Raw genomic sequence first — 24,023 nt, forward strand, 5'->3', positions numbered from 1 at the left:
GAAAAATACTCATTTGATCGTATACATAAACAAATTTTATTTTTTAATCCTATACTTAAAAATCATCCATTTCATTTCATGTGCAAAGACTTTTGTACTCTTTTTTATCCTGATTATTACAAAATGGTAAGAATTAAAAGGTAAATTTTTCCTAACAGTAAGGACTAAAAAGAATTACAAACACTACAATGAATGAGTCTGTAGTAAGATAAAAATTTATACCAAATACTAAATAAGCATTTTTTTTTTCATAAAATAAAGCACGTTAGTGGAGAGTATTACCAATTAATGAATAATAAACAGTTGCTTCTTATTAGTAAATTTACGAGCCCATACACAAAACAAACTTCCATATAAAGAGATCATACACTCCAAAAGCATAAGATTTAATTGCTGTTTTAGTCTTTAAATTTGAGGGATATGTTTTTTTAGTCTTTAAAAATATCTTTTTTGTCCTTGAATTTTGACAATTTATTTTTTAGTCCTTAACATAATAAATTGATATTTAATGACGATTTTTAGTGTCTTGTGACAGTTTTATAACACTATAATTTATGAAAACTAAAAATCACCATAGAGTATCAATTTATTATAATAGAGACTAAAAAGAACAATTTATTAAAATTCAAGAATTTTTTTTTAAATTTAGAAACTTAAAAAAGCACACATCCTAAATTCAGAGACTAATGACAATTAAACATTGTTTAAAGTTAGTTTTGATACCAAAAACTAATTTCTATACTTATTTTAAAATTTGTTGAAATGGCAAGAAAATGAATTGATTTTTTAAATTAAGTCATAATATTGATTCAATTTGAATTTGTATTTCAAAATTGTCATAAGATGTTTAAAACTGTCACAAAATACTATAAATTGACATAAAATGTCAATTTATTATGTTAGAGATAAAAAAATAATTCTTCAAAATTTAAAGACAAAAAAAACATTTTTAAATTTCAAAGATTAAAAAATATATATCTTAAATTCAAAGACTAAAATATTAATTAAGTCGAAGGATAATCATAATAGTAATTTGGTGCCTATGGGCTTCACAATTGATATCTTGCACTATTAAAGGTTTTGAGCAACTTGTAGTCTAACTAATTAGGAATTTTCACTAGTAGCAGGAGAGGGAGGACCAGTCCCAATGCAACTCTCCATTGTGAAATCAATGACAATGGGTGCCTCATCCATAACTTCTTCCTCACTGCTGCTGCTGCTAGAGGTCTCCCCTTCAGACCCTTTCGCCTTCTTTCCCTTTCTTCCCTCCTTCTTCTCGAATATGCGGTACACAGCCACAGAAGACACCTACATTAGAGTTCAAAATTCAGTCATTAGATACTCACACACAAGACTCAAAAACCAAATGCAACTCGTAAGCTTAATTGAAATAAAATGCATTGCTTTAAATGTGGTCAATTTTAATTAGAGTCATGGTAAGTGTCATTATAAATGTTCACCCCATTTAGAGGTAAAAAGAAGGGAGAGAAAAAAGAAGAGCAGTAAAGGTAGAGAAAGAAAAGAAAAAGTAAAATTTAGACGATAAAAGGAGTGAATGTATGTTTATAATTTTTAGTAATAATGACAGTGGATACTGTTGTATTGTTTACCATGGAAGGAAGTGATTTCGACACAAGGCGAAATTCATGCATCAGCCAATTAGATTTGGCAAAACCATTGCCCTTGGCCTCCCAGAAAGCCAAAACGTTCCTTTTTGCCACAACCTGATCGTTAGAGAGCTCAACATCTTGAGCTTCCTCTATTGTTCTCCATTGACCGTTCCCGGCTTCTCTCTTGTTAAGGTTATCGAACACACGGGTCCTCAAATCATGGAAGAAAAACCTCTGCCAATTCAAATACTTATTACCACCTGAAAAGAAAACAAACGAGATTAAACTCAATCAAAACACCATTTTGATCCAACTGGTTTGTTCATTCATTGGGGCATGGAAAAATTGGATTTTTTTTTTAAGACAAGACACATTGTTCACTGACAAAAGAACAATAAAAAAAAAAAAACAATAATTCAGCGACAACACACATCAAACTTGACCCAAAGGCTTAGTTGGATCCCTGTAGAATAAATTTTTATGAAGAACACAAAAGTTTAAGTGTGACCAAACTTGAAACTAATGATTAGTTTTGTAACTAACCTAAAAGATCGAAATTTGAATAGGTATACATTTGGGTTCCACTAGAAAGTCAGATGGTACAAAAAATAAAAAATAAATTGAAAGCAAATGGAAAGAGAGGATTTGTGTTTGTGTTCTAGACCAACCTCCTGGCAGCTCCCAGGGCACTGTTTGGTAAACATCACAGTCTTGAATGAGGTCATTAGGGAGTGGTTGGGCCATGATCCTCTTCCTAAGGTAGTAACCAGCAAGAATTTCATCACTTGGATCAAATCTGTATCCAACTGGGAGCTTGTAGGTCTTGCCTTCAATTGGGTTTAAGACTTCCATCTCAAAGACCTTTGCCTTTGGAGAAGAAGGAGAAGCGAAGGGACTTCTTGTCTCAGCTCTTAGAGTGAATCACTGTGGCAAGGCATGATGTAAGGAATTTAATTTATAGATAAAAGACATGCAGAGTGATGGATGTGTCTGATAAGAGAGAGACGGAAAGAGATATCAGATGTGGAGAGAGAAATGAAAAAAATGAGAAAACATAACTCATATATGGTTAGAAGTCTTAATTTATGTTTGACTTTGTGGTAGGAATTGACGGTTTTTCTATATATTTATATATTATTTTCAAGAGGTGGATGAACGTTTTCACAAAAAGAAATGGTAGAATTTATTACTATCAAATAAATGCAGTAAAAAAATTAATATCAAATAAATAATTCATTAAATACATTGAGTTGGCTTCAATTTTGAATTTGGATATGACAAAAAATATTAAGTCACGCTTGGATTGAGTGTCGATTTTTTGTTTTTATTTTTATTATTTAAAAATAATTTCTATTTTCAAATTTTTAAAATTTAAAAAACATGTATGAAGAAAAAAGTATTTTTAGGTGTTATCAAAAATATTGATTTTTTATTTTTAATTTTAGGATTATTTTTGAAAATATTTTCAAAAAAATCTTTTTTAAATTTTAAGCAAATATATTTTTATTTTTATTTTCTTTTTTTTTTTTGGAAAATAAAAACAAAATATATTTAAAACAAGTGTCACCTTAATTACTTTTTAATGAGATTAATATTATAATTAATTAAGAAACATGTTTAAGTTGAATGTGTGTGAATTATTGTAAATTTTCTTGTATTTATTTTTTATTCTTACATAATAAAGAAAACATACAAGCTTAGGTAATTAAATAAAATTCGATTAATTGATTAAATAATCTGTTTGAATTGTTATAATTTTTTATATATTTAATTATTGTGGGTAAAAAGAAAATTGCATGAGCACTGTAAAAATTACAACTAATGTAGTACTGATCGTGCGTGGTACATGTGTAGCTGAAGGAGTAACTTTCTTCTCTCGGTCAATTGACCATGGACTGTTCAACATGTGTTACACGTTTGACATTGACAGTTTATTTTATTTTATTTATTTAATCGGTGGCATCTTTTGAGTTACTCTACTTGGTTAACTCTAAAACTTTTTAGTGTTTAATATTTTGTTTTAGTACTTAATTAATTAATAAATTTTTTATTTATTTTATAATAAATTAATAAATTTTATTTTAGTTTCAATTAATAACAAGTGAAAATTTTTTATCAAAAAATAAACATAAAATTTATTAATTTAGCCGGAACTAAAAATAAATATAATGATTAAAAATAAAATTGTTATTTTATTATATACTCAATAAAAAAAATTTATTAGAAAAAAAATACAAAAATTAAATATTTATTAAGGATTAAAAATATATTTAAGTCTAATAATAATAATAATATGCAAAAAAAATTATTATACACAAATAATCATGGACTCATGGTAGCATGTTAATATTTTATGTATCACACTTTATCATTATCAATCCCTAATTGTTTTATTTTTTTTTAACTTTTTATGGTATTTTATTTTTTTAACTTAACAAAAGAAATTATAATGTAAGGTAAATATTTAAACTGAGAAGCAAAACTTTATCTTATTAAAATAAGGAAAATTTGTCATATTACTAATATATTTACTTATTTATCTCTTTTTTAGTATTAAGAGAATATTGATCAATATATTTTTTTATCCATAAAAATCAAACTCAAATATTAAGAATTTATCACAACTCGCACGCATACACTAGTTAATTAATTGGGCTAAATTTCTTAATTGTTTGATAAAGATGTACAAAACTCTTAAATGAATGCATGATTCTATATTTTTCATCTCCAAGCACTTTTTTTCAGTTGACTTTTTCCTTAAGTTAAAAATTAATTATCATATATTAATGTTTTAGGAAGGAGGAAACTTAAGGAATAAGAAAATCTAAAATAAGGCATGCATTTAATGATTTTGGAAGAAGCCTAAGTATCAAATATTTTTTTTTCTTATAGGTTGAAATCAAAGACGGTCTTTACAAGTTTACAATAACTCATACATCTTGTTGGATCAACTAAGCTAGAACCTTGACAAATCATCTTAATTAAAACTTGTGAAAAAATAAAATATAAAATAAGATAGTATTAAATGTGACATATTTTTATGTTATAAAATAGACTAAAATATGTTTTAAGTCTTCATAAATATGTAAATGTTTGGAATTCTTTCCTGCAAAAATTTTAATACGTTTTTTGGTCCTCACAAAATCGACATGTCATTTTTTTACCAGAGCAATATGTGGATTGTTTTTTTACATCGACTATCTGCATAATCAATGTAAACATGACACATTTTACATCAGTTATATGCATAATCAATGTAAAAAACGTCACATTTACATCAATTATATGCATAATCGATAAAAAAAAAAGGTCATCATCATAAGTTTGGATTTTACAAAAACATATTGTGAGAACGAAAAACATATTAAAAATTTTACAAGAATAAATTTTAAACATTTTCACATTTATAGAAACGGAAAATATATTTTAACTTATAAAATAAGGTTAAATTTTATATTATTACTAAAACATTAAATATATTTAATATTTTAATTATTTTACAATATTAAGAAATGTTTTATAATATTAATGCATGCCAGATTCTACATAGGGAAAAATAATTTGATACGCTAGTCTTTGAAGAAAATACATGTTATAAATAATAGGCTAAATAATACATATAGTTATTTGTCTTATTTTTTAGATTTGGTTTGTTATCTTTTTTTTAGGAAATTTAATTTAGTCTTTAAATTTTAAATTTGGATCAATTTGGTCCTTCCGTTAGCTCAGAATTAACGTGGTTAATAATTTTAACATAGTGGAAGTTAAAAATTACACAAAATAATATTTATTAGTTTAGTCGTGTTTTTGGATGCATATTAACATAGTGGTGGTTTTTAGTTGCTAGTTTAATATTTAAAAGTTAGAAAACTAAAAACTCCTTTTTAAGGTGGTTTAATTCAATTAGTTAATTAAGCAGAGTGCGTGAGTTATTATAAACTCACTAACACTATCTTCAATTCCCTCCGATAAAAAAAAAAGTCTATTTTCATGTTTGATTTTTCTCATTTTGTTCTATGAATGATAAAATTGTTTAAGGAGTTTTTCCACCTTGTGTTTTGATCAATGTATTTGAAAATAAATTAGGAGAGTAAACAGATAGGATCTAATATGTGAATCCACCCAATCTAACCCAACTCAATTAGATTTTTATGGGTTAGATTGAGTCATTAGATTGAATTGGTTTTAGTTTAATGAATCTAATTAAAATTGGATTGTGACGTGTTTGGAATTTTGGATCCTACCAAAACTCAACCCAACTTGCATATAATTAAATTACTAATATAAAAACCTTAAACTAAACACATTTCATTCTCAATGTAATACATTGTTTTAGAGTTTATCTCTTATTTTTTATTTTAAGGTAATGTATTTTTTTATGAATGATATTGTGTGTATATATTTATGATTTTTTTTCTGTTTATCATATGAATAATATTGTATAGTTTCAAGCCAAAAGATAAGGTGCATACATATTGGGAATTGAATTTTTATCACTAAGGTTTACGTAGCTTACATGCAAAGTGAAAGATTGCATTTTACTAGATGAACCTTAGTTGAATGGATGCATTGGAAGTTGTTTTTGTTTCAACTTCCAAGATAACTTAATTATTATAGTTGGTAACAATCTTCACTATAAATAAAAAAGAGAATTAGTGGAGAAACATAACACATGGAGAGAGAGTGTGTGAGAAGAGAGATTGTGAAACAAAGTCACTTTGTTGAGAGAAAAGTGTTTTTGTGTGAGAGTATTATCATTTCTTGTAACCATTGAGGGAGGTACTTGGGTTTGTAGAGTGATACACTATTTGGGGTGGGTTATAATCTTGTAATAATTTTTGTGATAATGAAATACTTTTTGAGACGATTACGTGGATGTAGACAAGAAGTGTCTAACCACATTAAATTCTTGTGTTTGTTATTATTTTTCTACGGTGTAATCTTTGTGTATGTTCTCATGATCCTTGGTGGGTGTGAGTAATTTTATTTGAGAAAGTGTTGATTATCCAACAAGTACAATGTTTTATGAACATTAATATTTAAAAATATCCTTACTATTTTGTAAAAAAATAAAACATTCATACTATTTTTGAATTGGAGGATTTCTTTAATTTTTTTCCAATACTTAAAAGAGGTGACAATTTTTAATGATTCAACTCAATAATCAACCCAATCCAATTAAATCCAATTAAAGTTGGATTGTGTTAGATTGGATTGACAATAAGAAAGGTAAATACAATCAAATTTAACTCAATTAAATTTAATTAGATTGGATTAAAAAATAAGCTAAACTCAATAACCTCGATCACTTACACTTCTAAATAAAATGATTCATTCAAGCATGTATCAAAATCAAACATTTTTCTTGTGGAGAGTTTTACGAATCCAATTGAGGGATTCAAATCACCTCTCCCATCCAAGCAACATAATATAAAAATTGTTTCATTCTGATCAAGAACGAAAGAGAACAATTTTGGTTAAGTTTTTGGGGAAAAATTGTTTCATTCCGATCAAGAACGAAAGAGAACAATTTTGGTTAAGTTTTTGGGTTGGAGAAACCCATTTTTGCATTTCATTTCTAACATGACCCCTTCAATTCTTTCGATCTAAGCAACTCTTGTCACTTTGATTGGAATGTGTCGATCTAGAGTAATCTCATGTCAATTTTAAGATTCATGAAACAAAATTAGATAAATCAAACATGAAAATGGGCTATTTCTTTGCAAAGGGTTTTTTAATTTCTATAACTTTAAAATTATATATAGTGGAAATTTTTAACCACTGTTATATTAATTATGCATGTAGAACTAGTCCAAGCTAGTAAGTATTGTTTTGTGATGATTTTTTACTATCATTATGTTAAAATTATTAACAAGTTCGGAACTTATTTTCGCACATACCTACCATTGGGATTTTCGAAATAATATTTGTGGTGAGGGGAATGTCCCTCACATGTAGCTCTTTGTTTTTCCCTCATACACCCAAACCTATCCAAGTAAAATTACAATCCCAGACTCATTAACTGTTGGATCGTCGTGAAATTTGGACATAGGTTCAGAATGTATTTTCTCACATCCCCACCATTGAAATTTTCGAAATAATGTTTGTGGTGAGATCAATTTCCCTCACACAAAGACAGTGCAACGAAGGCTTGAATCCCTTCTCCTTCTCTCTGACACTTGGAAACCCTAGCAGAGCAATCGGAGGAAAAGCTTCGGGAATCTTAGGAAACCACTAGAGATGCCACTATCACTACCGGACTACACACGTGAGGCCGTTTAGAGGTAAGGGATGAGTTTATCGCAATTAGAGTTAGAATGAACATGTGTAGGGATCCTTAGAGGATTAAATTGAGGTTTATATTAGGATATTTATTGTATTGTAATTATTCCTGTATGATTATGTGAAATTGTTTGAGGGGCTTTCCTCCCCATGTTGTGAGAAACATTTTTGTATAATTTGTTTGTGTTTTAGATAAGATTTATTAGATTAGCATGTTAAATTGTTATATTGGGATCATGAAATTGTAATTGAAATTGTGTATAAGTGATAAATTCAATATGTGATGAATTGTGAGATATCATGTTGCTTTATAACATTGTTATTGAGATTAAGTATAAGTGCAAAGTTGAACATGTGTTAATTTGTGAGATACACGTAAACACTGTTGGATTAAGTGGCCTCAGAATAATTAAGAAGGGGGGGTTGAATTAATTATTCCTAAACTTTTACTGATTAAAAAATTACTCTTCTAAGGCTTTTACTATGTTGTTAAGAGAATAAGGAGTAGAAGAGAAACTTAACCAAAAGTAAAAGCGGAAATTAAAATGCACAGCGGAAAGTAAAAGAGTAGGGAAGAAGGAGACAAACACACAAGAGTTTTTATACTGGTTCGGCAACAACCCGTGCCTACATCCAGTCCCCAAGCAACCTGCGGTCCTTAAGATTTCTTTCAACCTTGTAAAAATCCTTTTACAAGCAAAGATCCACAAGGGATATACCCTCCCTTGTTCTCTTTGAACCTAGTGGATGTACCCTCCACTAGAACTGATCCAAAAGAGATGTACCCTCTCTTGTTCTCAGTCAAACCCAAGTAGATGTACCCTCTACTTGTACCACAAAGGATGTACCCTCCAATATGTTAAGACAAAGATCTTAGGCGGTTAAACCTTTGATACTTTGTGAATGGGGATACAAAAGAATTCTCAGGCGGTTAGTCCTTTAAAAACTTTTGTATAAGGGAAAGGGAAGAATCAAAAGAATTCTCAGACTGTGTCATTTTGAATTCTTTGACAAGGTAGAAGGGAGACACAAAAGAATTCAGGCGGTTAGTCCTTTGTTCTTTTGGAAAAGGGAGAAGAGAGACACAAAAAGAATTCAGGCGGTTAGTCCTTGGCGAATTATTTTTGGCAAAGGGAGAAGGGAATGAAAAGAATGAATAGCACAAGTTTTCAAGGTTTAGAAAACCAGAAAACTTTGGAAAGCTTTTGGCACAAAGAAGAAGAAATTCAAAGAGATTCAAGGCTTGTAAAGGATTGTATTGAATTGATTGGATTGTTATTCTTCTTTTTTAAATGCAAAACAAAGCCTTGCTTTATAGACTCTTCATGTCTGGTCAAGAGAACCATTTAGAAGAGTTATGACTTTTAGAAAAACTTAAAACCAATTTGAAAAAGTCAAAAACCATTTGAAGAGTTACATCTTTTGATTTATTCAGAAACAATCACTGGTAATCGATTACCAAATCAGTGTAATTGATTACACAAAACTTTTATATGAAAGGATGTGACTCTTCACATTTGAATTTGAATTTCAACGTTCAAAGGCACTGGTAATCGATTACCAAAACATTGTAATCGATTATAGCTTTTTGAAATCAATTGGAACGTTGTAAATTCATTTGAAAACTTTTTCAAATCCATTTTGCTACTGGTAATCGATTACAATAATCTGGTTATCGATTACCAGAGAGTAAAAAATCTTGGTAAACATGTTTTGAGAAAAATCCATGTGCTACTCAGTTTTTGAAAATCCTTTTCATACTTATCTTGATTAAGTCTTCTCTTGATTCTTGAATCTAGAGTCTTGAATCTTGATCTTGATTCTTGGAAGCTTGAACCTTGAATCTTGATTCTTGATTCTTGAAATCAAATTTCCTCTTTAACCTTGAAGTGTTCTTGATTCAATCTTGAACATCTTGAACTCATTCTTTGATTATCATGAATTGACCTTTGAGCTTTTTGTCATCACCTTTGTTATCATCAAAACATCTTTGAATCGATCTTGATTCATCATGAAGCTTTGCTTCTACAAACACGTGATGGTTGATTATGACATTGTGAGATGTTAAATTGTGGATATAAGATATGGTTGTGAATAAGTGTGTGGTTAATACTTGATGTGACAATTATCTATGTTGTGAGTTGTGAATTATACAATAACTGGACTAGTGTTTACCTTGAGAAAAATGTTTATGCATGAGGTGTTAAAATGAAAGTGTAGGGTTCCAAATTAGGAACCTGAGGTGTTAAATTGTGGCACAATGCACAAGGTATTAAAAGAAAAGTGTAGGGTTCCAAGTTAGGAACCTAAGGTATTAAATTGTAGCGTAATGTGTTAAATGTGTTTGAAAACAAGTGTGAGGTCGTGGATATTGTATAATTCATGAACAGTGTCTGCATGCAAAAGTTATTTTAGGGGTTGGACTTGAATCAGGAAGGTGAAACCCTAATAGATTCTTCGGAGTTTAGGCCTTAAGGGTAAATACACTTAGTTTGAGTGTTCCTTAAAATCTATATTGATCCCATATGTTTGGAACATTCTCGTAAAATAGAGTGACCCTGACTAGTCACATTATGATTTTACTTAGTGAGAATGATCGGACATACCCATTAGTGACGTGTCTTGTTACGTACTCCTAAGTGCTTTGTCTTGTTTTTCACTGATATGGTACCACATTGCATATAGGTTTAAGTCTTAGTATAATTGTTGCATAACGCCCATAAATGGTTTATTATGAAATTGATCAGTGTTGTTAAGCATTGATTTGAGTGTGTGATTCATGTATAACGTGATTGGCGATTGAAAATGAATTTTAAATGATAAAGTGGTGAAGTAACATGGATTGTATTAAGTTGAGTTATTTTATAAATACTTCTATAATTTATATTGATTATGTCTTTGTTTATCTATATTTTATTTAGAAATGTGATAACTCACTCGTTGTGTGTTGTCTGTGTTTGCATCATGTGATGATCTCAAACCTTGTGTTTGTGGGACCAGATGACTAGGTGGATGATTTTAAAGAACCTTGTGCTAGAGGACGATGGAACACAATGCTATGATAGAATGTGGCATTGAGGCTTAAGTTTTTAGTTCAATTGCATGATGTTGTTTTACTTTATTTTATTTCACTATTTAACAAGATTTCTTTTATAAACTTTGACAGTCTTGTTTTAAGCCGAATATGTTTTTAAAAGTTTTATTTGGTAATAGTAAAGCGAATGTGACCCTTTTACCCACATGAGCTCTTTTATGCTTAAAATAAAATCATTTTAGTTAATTCCACATTTTTATATGTTTTTCTTATTTATATGTATGTCGGGGTAGAGGGTGTCACAACTTGAACCTGAAACAACGTCGTAATAGTGACAAAAAAAGAAGCATAAATTAGTTCATTCTCAAAAGAGACAATGATTAAACAAGGGAAAAAGTAAAAAAGAAAAGGGAAAAAAAGTGCCTTATTAGGTGTAACAGCATAGAAGACATAGACTTGGCTGCGAAATGAGAGCGCGAGCTGGCTAGAATCGTTGATAGAGATTTCAGGGTCCGAAACGATAGAAACGTCTTCGACAGCAACAACATCATCTTCGATGGTGTGGGAACTGTAATGGATGCGGAGATGGGGCCGACGGTGTCTTCGGTGGAGACGATCTGGTTCATGGAGCTGAACATTACTGTTGTTGTTGTTGGAAAGAGGGTAGAATTACGCGGGTAAAGTAAAGAGGAACCCTAACCCTAATCCTACTTCTAACCTTATTCTCTTCCTCTTTCTCCGATTTGCTCTTGTTCCATTGATTCAACCTTTCTTTGATTCCTCCATGCCGACGAGGTCGGATCTTAGTCTGGCGAGCTCATCTGACCACCACTACGAAATGCATAAATTGTTGGTGTTAGGGAGTGCTTAGTTTGGTTTGGTTAGTTGGATGGAAAAGGAAAAGGTTAGAGACAGAGACTAGAGGGTGCTTGTCTGAGTCTAAAAAGGAGGTTTAGAAACAAAAATCATAGGATTTTGAAGAAAAGTGAGGTGGAAGAAATAAAGACGTGTTTTTTTTAGTACATATCGAGAGAGGGAGAGTGAGAATACATAGAGGCACAAGAGAGTAGAGGGAGACCTTAAAAAACTTCAAAAATATTCTAAGACAGTTTTATAAAACCGTCTTAGAATGACATCCTTCTAAGACGGTTTTGCAAAACCATCTTAGATTCTTATTTTCTAAGATGGTTTTTACAAAACCATTTTAGAATAGTTATATTTATATACAAAAATGCCACCACATTTCTTTCTACAATGGTTTTTTATCGACCAATGTTAAATCAACGTCATAAAAAAATATTTTTCTAGTAATGTCTCTAAGCTTCCAAAATTAATTTCAATCAAAAGAATCATGAAAAAAGAGCTCAGAAAAGGTTTTGACCTAAGATGATCTTTGTGTACCAAGATTCAAATCTTTCTTTAAAAGATCAAAGATTTGGCATCTCACATGGTCAACTTGTGCTGCAATGATATGATTTTCACGAATTAGGTGAATTCATTCCTTTAACTCTTTTGTTGATTCTTAGATTTGTGGGTAACTAAAATAGGATTTTTCAATTCCTTATAGTAGGTTTCTATAAGGGGATTTAGTCTTCTTTCTTGAGGGGTTCAAGATAGAGTAGGTTCTTTAAATTTTTGTGTGTGCAATGTTTGTAACTTGAAATTCATAGTGGAAAGATCTAACTCAGGTTGTTAGATCAACTAAATATAGGTCCTAAGAGACTGAACCATTATAATTTCTTTGTCCCGTTTATCTTCTTTTCTCTACTCTTAAAGATTTTACATCTAATTCAAGTAATTGAAAGTTTGTCTTCAAGTCTTTGCATTCAATACACATCTTGGGATATACTTTGAAGTTTCTTTTTAAATCTTGTATGGTATATTAGTTTTAGAAAACAAGTTTTGAAATTAAGGAAGGGTGAAAGAAAGTTTGGAAACACCAAAATGTTAAAAGAGAATTAGAATTTATTCACCACCTCTAGAACTTTAGCCTATATCCTACATAGAGGTGGTACAAGAATTTGTTTGTTTAGGAGAAAAATGTGCTTTTAAAACTATTTAATTTGCTAGGCAGTGTTTTTTTTTTTTAAACAAAGAGGAGCAAAATCATTGGGTCTACGTAGTGGATAGCACTTGAGGTTATACAATGATTTGAGCTTATACCCTTTTAAACTCAACTGAGTATTGCCTAATGTGAATTTCCCTTCTAAGAGGTGTTTTAAATAAAATTATAGGCTTGTCAGATCCCTCTAAAGGTAAAGCCTTCTTTTGGAAGGAGTTGCTTGATAGTCTGTCAATAAGAGACTTGCTCTTTTTTCAAACATGTTCTCCTTTAATTATTTGCAATATATCTCATATGTGTTCTTTTCAATAGGCATCAAGAGGTCTCTAACTACTTGTTTTTCTCTTGCCTAGTATTAATCCAGATTTGGTTTTCTTTGTATATGAGCTAGATTTAATGTTTTTTCACTTATCTCTAGTTTAGCTCATTTTCTGCATCAGGGAGGTTTTTGGTTTGCGGTAAAATAAATAAGGTTTGATCTCTGTAGTTAATGAGAATTAATATTTTATTTCATGGACGATCCTTTGATATATTTGTTCTGGTGGAAGTTATGAAGGTTTGGTCTTGATCTTGGTTCCAAGAAAATGTAAGAATGCATTTTATTTGTTTATCAAATTAGTGTGCGAAATAATTCAATGACATGTATATCTTTATGATGATCTTAAGAATGTCAAAATGGGTGGAATCGAAAGGATCAACTCATCTAACGTTTAAAATGGGTTAGATTAGATTAGAAGATTGAACTTACCAATTTGCATAACTCAACTCAATACAATTAATTTAATGGATTAACAAGTTGGGTTGAATTCATCTGTTGAATATATTTATTTTTTAATTATTTTTTATAATTCTAAAATTAAGATATTTGAATGGTTTATTATACTACTATTTATAATAATTTATTTGTGTTCATCTTATGATTGATGTACATAATAATGATTTACGTTCTTATTTCTTATATATTAATTTATTTGTTGGCTTAACCTTGAGTTATATTTAACCTATATTTGTTATTTTTATTTTCTTATAAATTTTGACATATCAGTCCAATTCAACCTCTAATTTATAAGGATTGGGTTGAAATTTTTAACTCAATGACAAAAGGGATTCCAATCCAACCATTTTTCTATATCTTGAGTTGGATTGGATTGATGTATGTTGACACCTTTAATTTTATTAGACTTTTTTTTTACATGAGTTAAAAATTCCTTTTATTTTTGTTATTTCAATTTCTCCCTCCTTTCAAAAAAACAAAAAGTGTGAGTTCTATGTCATCATGAATGTATTATATATCACAATCATTCATTACATGCATAAACATGCAACATCTAAAAATTTGCCAAAAATCATATAACACTTTTAGAAAGCTACATGTATGGTAATTAAAACATTCCCCAATTGGTCGTTTTGCTATTCTTTTACGCATGAGATCTTAATCTGACCCCGAATAAATCTAATATCTGATTTTTATTTTGATTCCTTTTGTTAAAATAAAAATATAAAACACAAGACATTGGTCTAGTTTTCTTGCCTATGGGAAGTCAACTTGTGCAACAATTTTGCGTGAGCCATTGAAAACTAATTCTAGCTCATTATACAAATAATTTATATATGATTTTCATCCAAAATCAAGACAGAAATTATCTTAAATGAAATCTTCATCCAGAAGAAAAATTTAGTAATTTGGTGATGAGAAATGAATCATGGAAATGACTTATTTGTACCGAAGAAGGTGTTTGCATTATTTTATATCTTCAACAAAAGCCAAAATAATGCATCATCTTATTTAATTAAAGTTCAATAAAGTTCGAATAAAATTCAAGATTAAACCTAGAAAAACAACACGAAACATGAAAACAAGGTTCCATTGAGCACGAGAGTAGAATTGTAAGAGTTCATGAGTTTTATAGCATAAAACTAATTATTGATGCAATCAAATGGTGGAAAACATGTTATACACATTCCAATAACATGCAAATGGCCTAAACATCAATCAAGATAGATTTAAGAGTTGTTAGCTTTGAACATAATTATTTGAATGATATACAAAGGAATTTACATATATATATTGCTAAATTATTCCATTGAAGGTGTATAGCAACTTCTAATCCTAATTAGGAAGTTTCATTTCCCACGCATAAGCATTCATAGGGTATGGGAAAAATGGATTTTTTTTAGACAATACACATTAAAAAAGGATCATGGATAATTTAAGGGGCATATGCAAAAGAAAGGATTAATTTAGTTATATATATAAATTTTTTTTAACAACCTCCTGGCAGTCCCCAAGGCTCAGTTCCAACCACATCAGACTCTTGAATGAGTTTTTCAGGGAGTTGTTCACGTATGATCTTCTTCCTCAGGTAGTAACTCACGAGATCATCATCATTTGGATCGAACTTATATCCAACAGGAAACACATAGGTCTTTTCCTTGGTGATAGGGTTTATGATCTCCATCTCACAAAATGTCACCTAGAGACCTTTACTTTTCTTCTTTCTTTCTTTCTTTTTTTTTAACAAGAAGGAGCTTGTCTTAGCTCTTTTGGGTGAAGCAATGTTATAGGGACATGATGTGATGAATTTCATTTATAGATGCAAGACATGGGATGGGAATGGATCCTCTCATTAAATGGTGTTATTATTTTTAAACCAATTAAATAACTTAATTTTTTTACAAGAATTAAATGACTACTAAAAATTCATAAGATGGCCACTGCATAGATCCTCTCTTTAATGGTGTTGACCAACATGCATGGAAATAGGTGACCATTTTAAAATTTGTGTATGTCTAAAAAGAGAGATGAATACAAATTTTGTAATGATATGGTTATTTTAAAACATCATCATGAGAGAATCCATTCTCATGCATATATATGATGTCATTAATGTGCGTGAGTCATTCTATATTTGTTTGTGTAAAAATGAAGTGGAAAGAAATAGAGAATAGGGAGATGAGATAAAAATGTCAATTTTTTCTATTTGCTCGAGAAGAGAAATAATATGGAGACAAGTTATTTTTATGAGATCCATCATAAAACACTTTCAAATTGGCATGAAATGGGAGAAAAAAATTAATCTTTCTATTTTTCATTTTTTTTAATTTCTTAAAAAATTAAATATTTTTTATTACATAAAAGATTTATAAAAAAAATAATAACTTTATGTTAAGAAAAAAATGGAGTAAATTTTTTGATTAATGTAAAATTATTATTTTTACATAATTTTTATTTGTTTCTACTCATTTAAATAAGTATTTCTTTCTTTCTTGCTTTTATTCATCCGAATAATACATCTCTATATTTGTTTCCTTTTTATTTTAGTCTTAGGTTAAAGACAACTATAAACGAGAGATGATTGAGAAAAGGATAAGAAGAAGACAAAGATAAATAAAATGATAGATAAAGATGTAGAGAGAGATGAAAAAAAGGAAGAACGGAACTCCTGCATGACTAGGTAATCCTAATATTTTCTTTTTGACTTATGGAAGGATTTGGTCGTTTTTTTATATATTATATTTTTTTCTTATGGGTTACTAATTATTTTCTTTGTTTAACATATTATATTTGACTAATAGTTATTTTTATAAATTAATCAAGGTAATGTTTGACCAGAAATTTAAGGGCATAAACTATGAAAGTTTGTCACTATAGTTGTTTTCTAACGGTAGAAATGGTCAATATAATAAGCAAAATGAGTTGAATCCTGAAACTCTTTAATTTTTTTTTTAAGAGTCTTAATTTTTTATAAGCAAAAGGAAAGACCACAAAGAGTGAGTGTTGGTCACATCTCAATTATGTTGGCACTCAAACAACCACTTCCCAAGGCAACAACTCCCAAATATATAAAAGAAGAATAATCAGCAGGTTCAAGTACAACAGCAAGGGGAGACCAAGCCAAAGCCAAGCAAGCCGAGAACAATAACTATTTAAACCTGTAGCTAGGAAAGCCTAGCTTGTCATTAACAAATAAACTATTAGGAAAACTTGGCATAGAATCCCACCAAGAAAAACCAAGAGTATCCACACTGAGTGGCTAGCCTATTGGCATAAGTGTTACCCTCACAAAAATATGACCAATCAAAAAACTAAAATTGGAAACTAGAAGCATTGCCTTTTTCCATCTAATTCTGAGACGTCAAGGCACTACTACAGAAGTGCCTTTCTATGTCGGTTTTCACCCGTCTTTGAAGCGGCTGTCGTAGAATATCAAAGACTCTACGACAACGATTGTGCGACCGTCTTAGAATGCACACAATTCTAAGACGGGTTTTTCTCCAAATTCTTCTTAGAATGCCCATCATTCTACTATGGTTTTTAGGTTATAACCGTCTTAGAAGGGTGAACATTCTAAGATGGGTTATGATCCAAAAAACCGTCTAGAATGTTGTTCATTCTAAGTCGGGTTTGGAGATAAACCCGTCTTAGAATGTGCTACATTCTAAGTCGATTTTGTCAGACAACCGTCTTAGAATGCGTTTTTCTTTTGTTTCTCAGGTTTATTAATGAAACATATAACTTGTCAAATAGTTGTTACATGTGTTGGCATAAAAGAAAATTTAGCTAAATGAAGCACCATGTTGTACAAGAAATTTAGTGAAGGCTAAAGTTAGCAACTTTGTTGAACTTGCATTGTTGGCATATGAAGTTTGCTAGTATATACCGAATTCTGAAGCCAGGTAAGTATCCTAATTATAAGGTGTAAAAGCATGTAAATCTTAGCTCTGAGACAAAGTATGGAGTTCCTTGAGAAATGCAACAAAGTCATGTGGTGAAGCAAGCATATACCGAGCATTGGTTTGTGTTCGTTCAATAGCACACAAGAAGTAATTCTCCTTCTTGAGGTCAAGCACATTCCAAGAGATTTTTTAGGAGCCGGGCAACGTGGCAGGTGGCAGGCGACATACATGATTGGCAATTGTTATCTTGTCAGAGTTTGACATGGGTCGTTCTCCCTTATTTTGGGATGACGATACCCTCTCAAGAGGAAACTTGACTCCTTCTATTACCTTGGTTTGTGGTAGCTCCAACTCAAAAAAGGCATATATATATATATATATATATATATATATATATATATATATATATATATATATATATATATATATATAATCCAAAATTCCTGATGACTTGATGTATTTTTCCAACTTTGTATTGTCCTGGATTTTTTCATGACAATATAGGTATGGGAAAACAGAAAGCAGTAAACAATTCCCACCATTGCAGAGACATGCTTTTGTCAAATGGGGGACCCAATTTGATACTTCAAAGGCGGCACCAAACCAAGTCAAGAACTGGTTTCAAGCACACCCAGAATTCTTAAAGCCCGCTGATCTAGAGACTTCATTGTTTCTAAATCAAAAGTCACAACTAGCAGCTTTCTTAGCCAGCTCAAAGTCTAAGGAAAGTTTAGCTAAGAATTTAAAAGAAGTTCTCCAACTTCTTCAACAAGAGGAAGAAGAAGGTTCTTCATCCAAAAAGGAAGAAAATGAATAATGTCTCTAAGGCACATTAAAACTGTTGATCTATGCCCATATCAATTAAGGGTTTGATGGCTACTTGTACACAACCTATGTGTAAATATTTGTATTTACGGCTATGTTCATAAATTTAGTTTTTTGAAAGTAAATGAAATTCTTCCCCTATATCTTGTCCTAGAGGAATATTATTTTCTACAGTTTTGATTATGTAATCAAAATTATGTTTGTCTTTAATTGTTTTAGGAACATATAGGGTGTCCTAAGGAATTTATGGAATGTTCCAGTCATTCATGTTTTGATCTATATCTTCGAATTGGACTTCCTCATCGAAGAGATTGTGTTTTGGGGTGACCTCATGGGTCTGGTTTTCGTGCTCATTGAGCAAATTATTATTATTTTTGGGAGAATTCATTGAGAATGAAGATAAGGATGAGTTAGATCTAAACGAAATGCGGGAGAAAGAGCACAAAAGACGAGACATATTGAATTCATCCTCTAGTATCTTTGCCGTCATATGGTTCCATAAAAATATTTCTATAAGCATATATATTACTAAATTTCTTGGATCTAAAAAATGGAAAAAACTTTCTTTCTTTTATAAAAAACAAAAAATATAGTTTGAACGTTACTTCTATAGCCACCAGTATATTATGTCTCAATATTTATTTGAACAATACACCTTAGCCTTACTGTCCTTTCTCAACCACGGGTCTTACTGCTACAGTATCATCCAACTAAAATATCAGACTAGCCAATAACAACAAAACAAACTATGGCAGACTACGCCTGGTCAATTCAAACTCTTCAGGCCCTCGAAGACATGGGTCTTCCCAAAATTCCAAAACTAGCCAAAAAGACCTGGGCAGAAATGGCCTCAGAATCAGATGATGATTCTGAAATAGAACTCCAAAAACAAATACAAATAGCCAAGCAAACCAAAACGGTTAGCAATTCAAAAGGCAAACAAACACTAGCCCAACAAAATCCTACCCCAAAATCTACTAACAGTTATGTTTCAAAAAATAAATTTTTGACTGTTTTGCAGATGAAGCCGGAATTTTGGGACAAAAATCCCTTCAAGGCGACAACAAAGGCATTCCCACAGGGATTTCATTTCAGGCCTACGGCCATCAACAAAACAAGAAAATTTTATGAGTTCGTTTTGGTGGACACAAACTCAGCATCCATCAAACATTTTAAAGACTCCATTGACCCAGGTCTGAACACACATTGGACCATCCAAATTTTAAAAGTAATGCAACCTCGGCATTTTGGATCTAATCTCAATCAACCCAAGAAATTCTCTGCCCCCTTTGACCCGGCAGGGTACACATATTGGGACTATATTGATGCCTGGACCAATGTCTTTTGGCATCAAAATAACAAATTCAAACATTCCTGGTTAATTTATTTCAAAAATAACACAATATACAATTTTCCGAATTGGTTTCTCCAATGGTGGAATTTTTTCGGACTAACTTTAGCAATCTATCCAGAACAAGTCCAACAAGGGTTTGACCTATTCAACAAAATGTTCAATTCTCAAGAATCTAGAATTCCAGATGACACAAGACCATGGGCTTTTGCTTTTTTGGATTGCCTTTGTCAAGCAAATCCTTGATTTCTTTTTGATAGTATTGAAGCAGTTCTTCATTCATCTAAATGGGTCTAGCCTTTGTGGGAATTTGTTTTTCCCTAAAATCTTTCTCATAAGGGAGATCGACAATATGCTTCTTTCTATCCCAGAATGCATGTGGCAAATCGGAACATACAATTGATTCAATATGACTTAACAAAGTTTGAATTTTTTTATTTTATTTGAGGTTTTCCTAATTGTATTTGGATGTTATTGAAAGATACTTCCTCTTTTAAGAAGTTAATTTGGTTAATCTTATTTTCTATAAGATTTATATTTCTGGAGATTGGTTTAGTAGAAAAATTAAATATAATTTTTCTTCCTAAATGATTTGTAGTTATTCCTTCTTTAGATATTTGGATAGGAAACAAGGCTCTAATGAAGGGAGTTCCTAAGATTACTTCGTTCTTAAGGTTTTTTACCAGAAGAAAGTTTGTATTAATCCTAAGACCTTAGTTTTCAATGATTGCGTTGGATAATTTGTAATTGATTTTTAATTTAGATCAACTTGTTGTACTTAGTTTCTCTGAAGTTTTTTCAAAGAATTTTATAGGAATTAATCCTTCTAAAATATAGTTTGAATCAGCCCCTGTGTCAAATAGGGCCATAGTATCTGAGACAAAATCATTGATAATGATTTTAATGTTTATGTAAAAATTTTGGATTTTAATCTTGTTGATTAATCCCATAAACATTTCATCTTCTACATTTTCAATTTCATTTTCTATATCCTTTTCAGTATTCTCGGAATCACTGCTTTCTTCGAGCTGAGAAAGGATAATTTAGTGGATTTCTTGTTGTTGACGAAGTTCTTTAACCTCTCTTTTTAGGTTATTAATCTTCGTCTGGAGATCTTGAATTGTGGTTGGCTTTGCTGAAGTATTTTCTAACCTTTTGAATATGTTGCTTACATCAAATTTATTATTGGTAATGAAATCCTTTTGTCTAGGTTTTATTTCTAAAGTTTTCTTTAATTTTTCTAGAAAAACCTTCTTTTCCTGGGGATATGGTATGGAATTGATTGCTTCAAACAAGAGATCTTGTTCTCTTGTTAGAGTGTTAATTTGCCTATCATTATCTGTCGATGATAGTTGGTCATCTTGTTGGATTATGTTGAGGTTTTCATCAAAGAGCATGGAGGATGATGTTTCTGTTTCTTCCTCCGAAGTTTCTATGAGCAAATTATTTATTTGCTCTTCAATGGCTGGTTCTAGGTTAAGATTTCTTAATTTCTTCTTTAACCTATAATATTTGGTAATGTGGCCTTGTTTTCCACAATTGTAACAAGTTATTTTTTATTTTAATTTTTGTCTAGGATTTTCTACTTCTTTACTAGTCGAAGGTTTGTGCGAGTATCTCTTTCTTGGAGGTCTCTTTTTGTGGACATGTTTATTCTCATGGATTTCTTTCTTAGAGGTTTGTTTTTTATTTTGTTTTGGACAAGCTGGTAGTCCAAATTGTTCACAGAAAGAACCTAAGTCTCTCTTTGTTTGAGCTTTTTCTTTGGCTAATTGTCTTTGAATTTTGTCATCTTGACAAATTTTTAGGGCTACCTTTTGGACATAAGAAATTAATTAATCGTAACTTAAACTCTCATATGGAATGTCTCTATTAGCAGACTGGCTATAGATTTTATCTCTAACCTTATCTCCTAATGATCTTGGAAGATAGTGACCAAAACTCAGAAATCGCAACTGAGACAAGTTCTGTATCAGAAAAAGACATAAATCCAATTAATTCCAAACACTAGAAGACCCCCTCCAAATTATATTATCAACGTGCAACTGCCCTTGACCTTCTATTAAAAGAAAGAGGTGAAAACAATTTTAAGAGTTTTAGTGCAAACAACATCTATGAATGGAATATAGATGCACAGACGAAGTATAATATCATGAATGCACTCCAACATATGACCATGGTAGCCAAAGCCTAACCAAACATCCCATGAATGTTCGGAAGAAACCATTATTGATATCTTAGTGGCAGGATTTTCTGGATAGTTAAAAGGTTGGTGGGATAATTATCTCACTAATGAAAAAAAATAATTTACAACGCAGTTAAGACGGATCTCAATGGAAAAGTCATTACTAATGATGACAATAAAGAGATTTTTGACGCTATTAATACACTAATATTTACCATAGCCCAACATTTTATTGGAGACGGATTGATTTTTTATTTGGAGACTGTTAAACCATTCCGTTTGATGATATGGATGAAAGTCTAAAGGTGTTTAAAATGTTGGCAATATTTTGGGAAAAGATTAAAACATCGTCTATGTAAACAATAACAAATTTTGAATAAGGATTGAAAATATCATTCATAATTTTTTGAAATTTTGAAGGGGCATTCTTCAGTCCGAATGACATTATATTCCACTCATATTGGCCGAAAGGTACAGTGAACATTGTTTTGTACCTATCTGATTCTTGGATTTGGATTTGCCAAAATTGAGATTTCATATCAAATTTTGAAAATATTTTTGCAGAATTTAATCTGTTAAGTAAATCTTTTTTTGTTTGGAATAGGATACCTAATCCATTGTAATGCTTGATTCAAAGGTTTTTAATTTATGACTAAGCGAGGCGTACCTCGCTATAAAATACTCCTTGAAAAACATGTAGACTTGCTAAACATCTCTAGGATGTTACTGTTATTTCATACGTTACAATCTCATTAATTTATTTAACCTGTTTTCATTAAACAAATCAATTCGTCCAACCTACATTCAACTACTGTAAATTATAGACATAAACACCAAAATTCTACAACATATCTTATTACCAATGGAAAATACTACTCAAATTGAAGAGACAAAACTCAATCAACGCTACGGAGAATTGGATTTCACATAGGTCTAATCACATCTCACATACATAAATGCTATTTGCAGAGTACCTTGTCTCAAACAATAATAGCGATTTTTAGACTATATCCTCTCTTGGTTTATGTTTCATTTGAAAGTAATAAAAGGATGATAATTTTAGGGGAATAAAAATAGTTAGCGAATGAGTAAGTTTTCTCATATTTATGGTTAAATATTATTTACTCCACTTCTTATGTTGGATAAATTTTCTTGAACTTCACTAGGTCACCCTACTACAACCTCACTAAATTCAATCCCTCGCTCATAATGTTTGATAAATAATGTTCAATTGCAATGTGGCATAAGGGCTATAAAAAACACACACAATTCTAAATTATGTAACTCAATATTCAGCTACAATTGTGAATTATATTAATATATAATTCAACATTCAACAATGTGTGAAATAGAGCTACTGCTATGGCATGCAACTTGTAATAAAGACTAGTAACAACCATGGCTGACCACCAAATGCCTCAGCCAGACTGCCTAATCATATATTTTAATTTGCCCATGGCTACACATAAATTTAAATCCTTGCTCATGTGCTCATATAAGTTCTAAGGTGGGAGACTATGGACCATACCTACTATTACCTCCTCTGTCTCTTATTTAGCCTCACTAAATATCCTCCAGCTCCTGAACTTGATCGGCCTCTGTCTTTTACTCAAAAATTTAATCATTTACCCACCAGATCTTAATCCAACTATTACCCATAATGGTCATAACATCGTAATCTACAACAGTCATATCTTTGTTAGCCGATACACTCTTAATACCAAAAAGAAAGACCATTCGAAATAGGGCAATTGGTGTTAATTGTCATGCTTTCAGTGGGCTATCTAACCTACAATGCAGTCAATAGCTGCTCCCTGATTAAATCACTATGAAAAATTTGTAGGTGAAAACAGAACTGAGAAAAATCAATTATTAAAAAGACAATTACCTTTGTAACATTAGCATCTCGCACCTCAACAGATCGACTCCCTTGAACAACTTCCACAGATGCATTAGACATTGGACTTGACCAGAGATGCTGCAGCATGTCCCTTGCT

The 24,023-nt window shown here is 30.8% G+C and overlaps 1 protein-coding gene across 1 annotated transcript; it reads right to left on the bottom strand.

Annotated features, from left to right (window-relative positions):
- Positions 1-954: 954 nt before the first annotated feature.
- Positions 955-2,649, bottom strand: LOC114399411 (NAC domain-containing protein 83-like). Its single transcript, XM_028361596.1, has 3 exons — positions 2,279-2,649; positions 1,611-1,870; positions 955-1,308 (listed from the first exon to the last, which is right to left on the bottom strand). The coding sequence occupies exons 1-3, from the start codon at positions 2,460-2,462 to the stop codon at positions 1,105-1,107; spliced, it is 648 nt and encodes a 215-aa protein (XP_028217397.1). The 5' UTR covers positions 2,463-2,649; the 3' UTR covers positions 955-1,104.
- Between the last annotated feature and the right edge of the window lie 21,374 nt (positions 2,650-24,023).

Source organism: Glycine soja, chromosome 19, assembly GCF_004193775.1.
Source record: "Glycine soja cultivar W05 chromosome 19, ASM419377v2, whole genome shotgun sequence".
Taxonomy (NCBI): Eukaryota; Viridiplantae; Streptophyta; class Magnoliopsida; order Fabales; family Fabaceae; genus Glycine; species Glycine soja.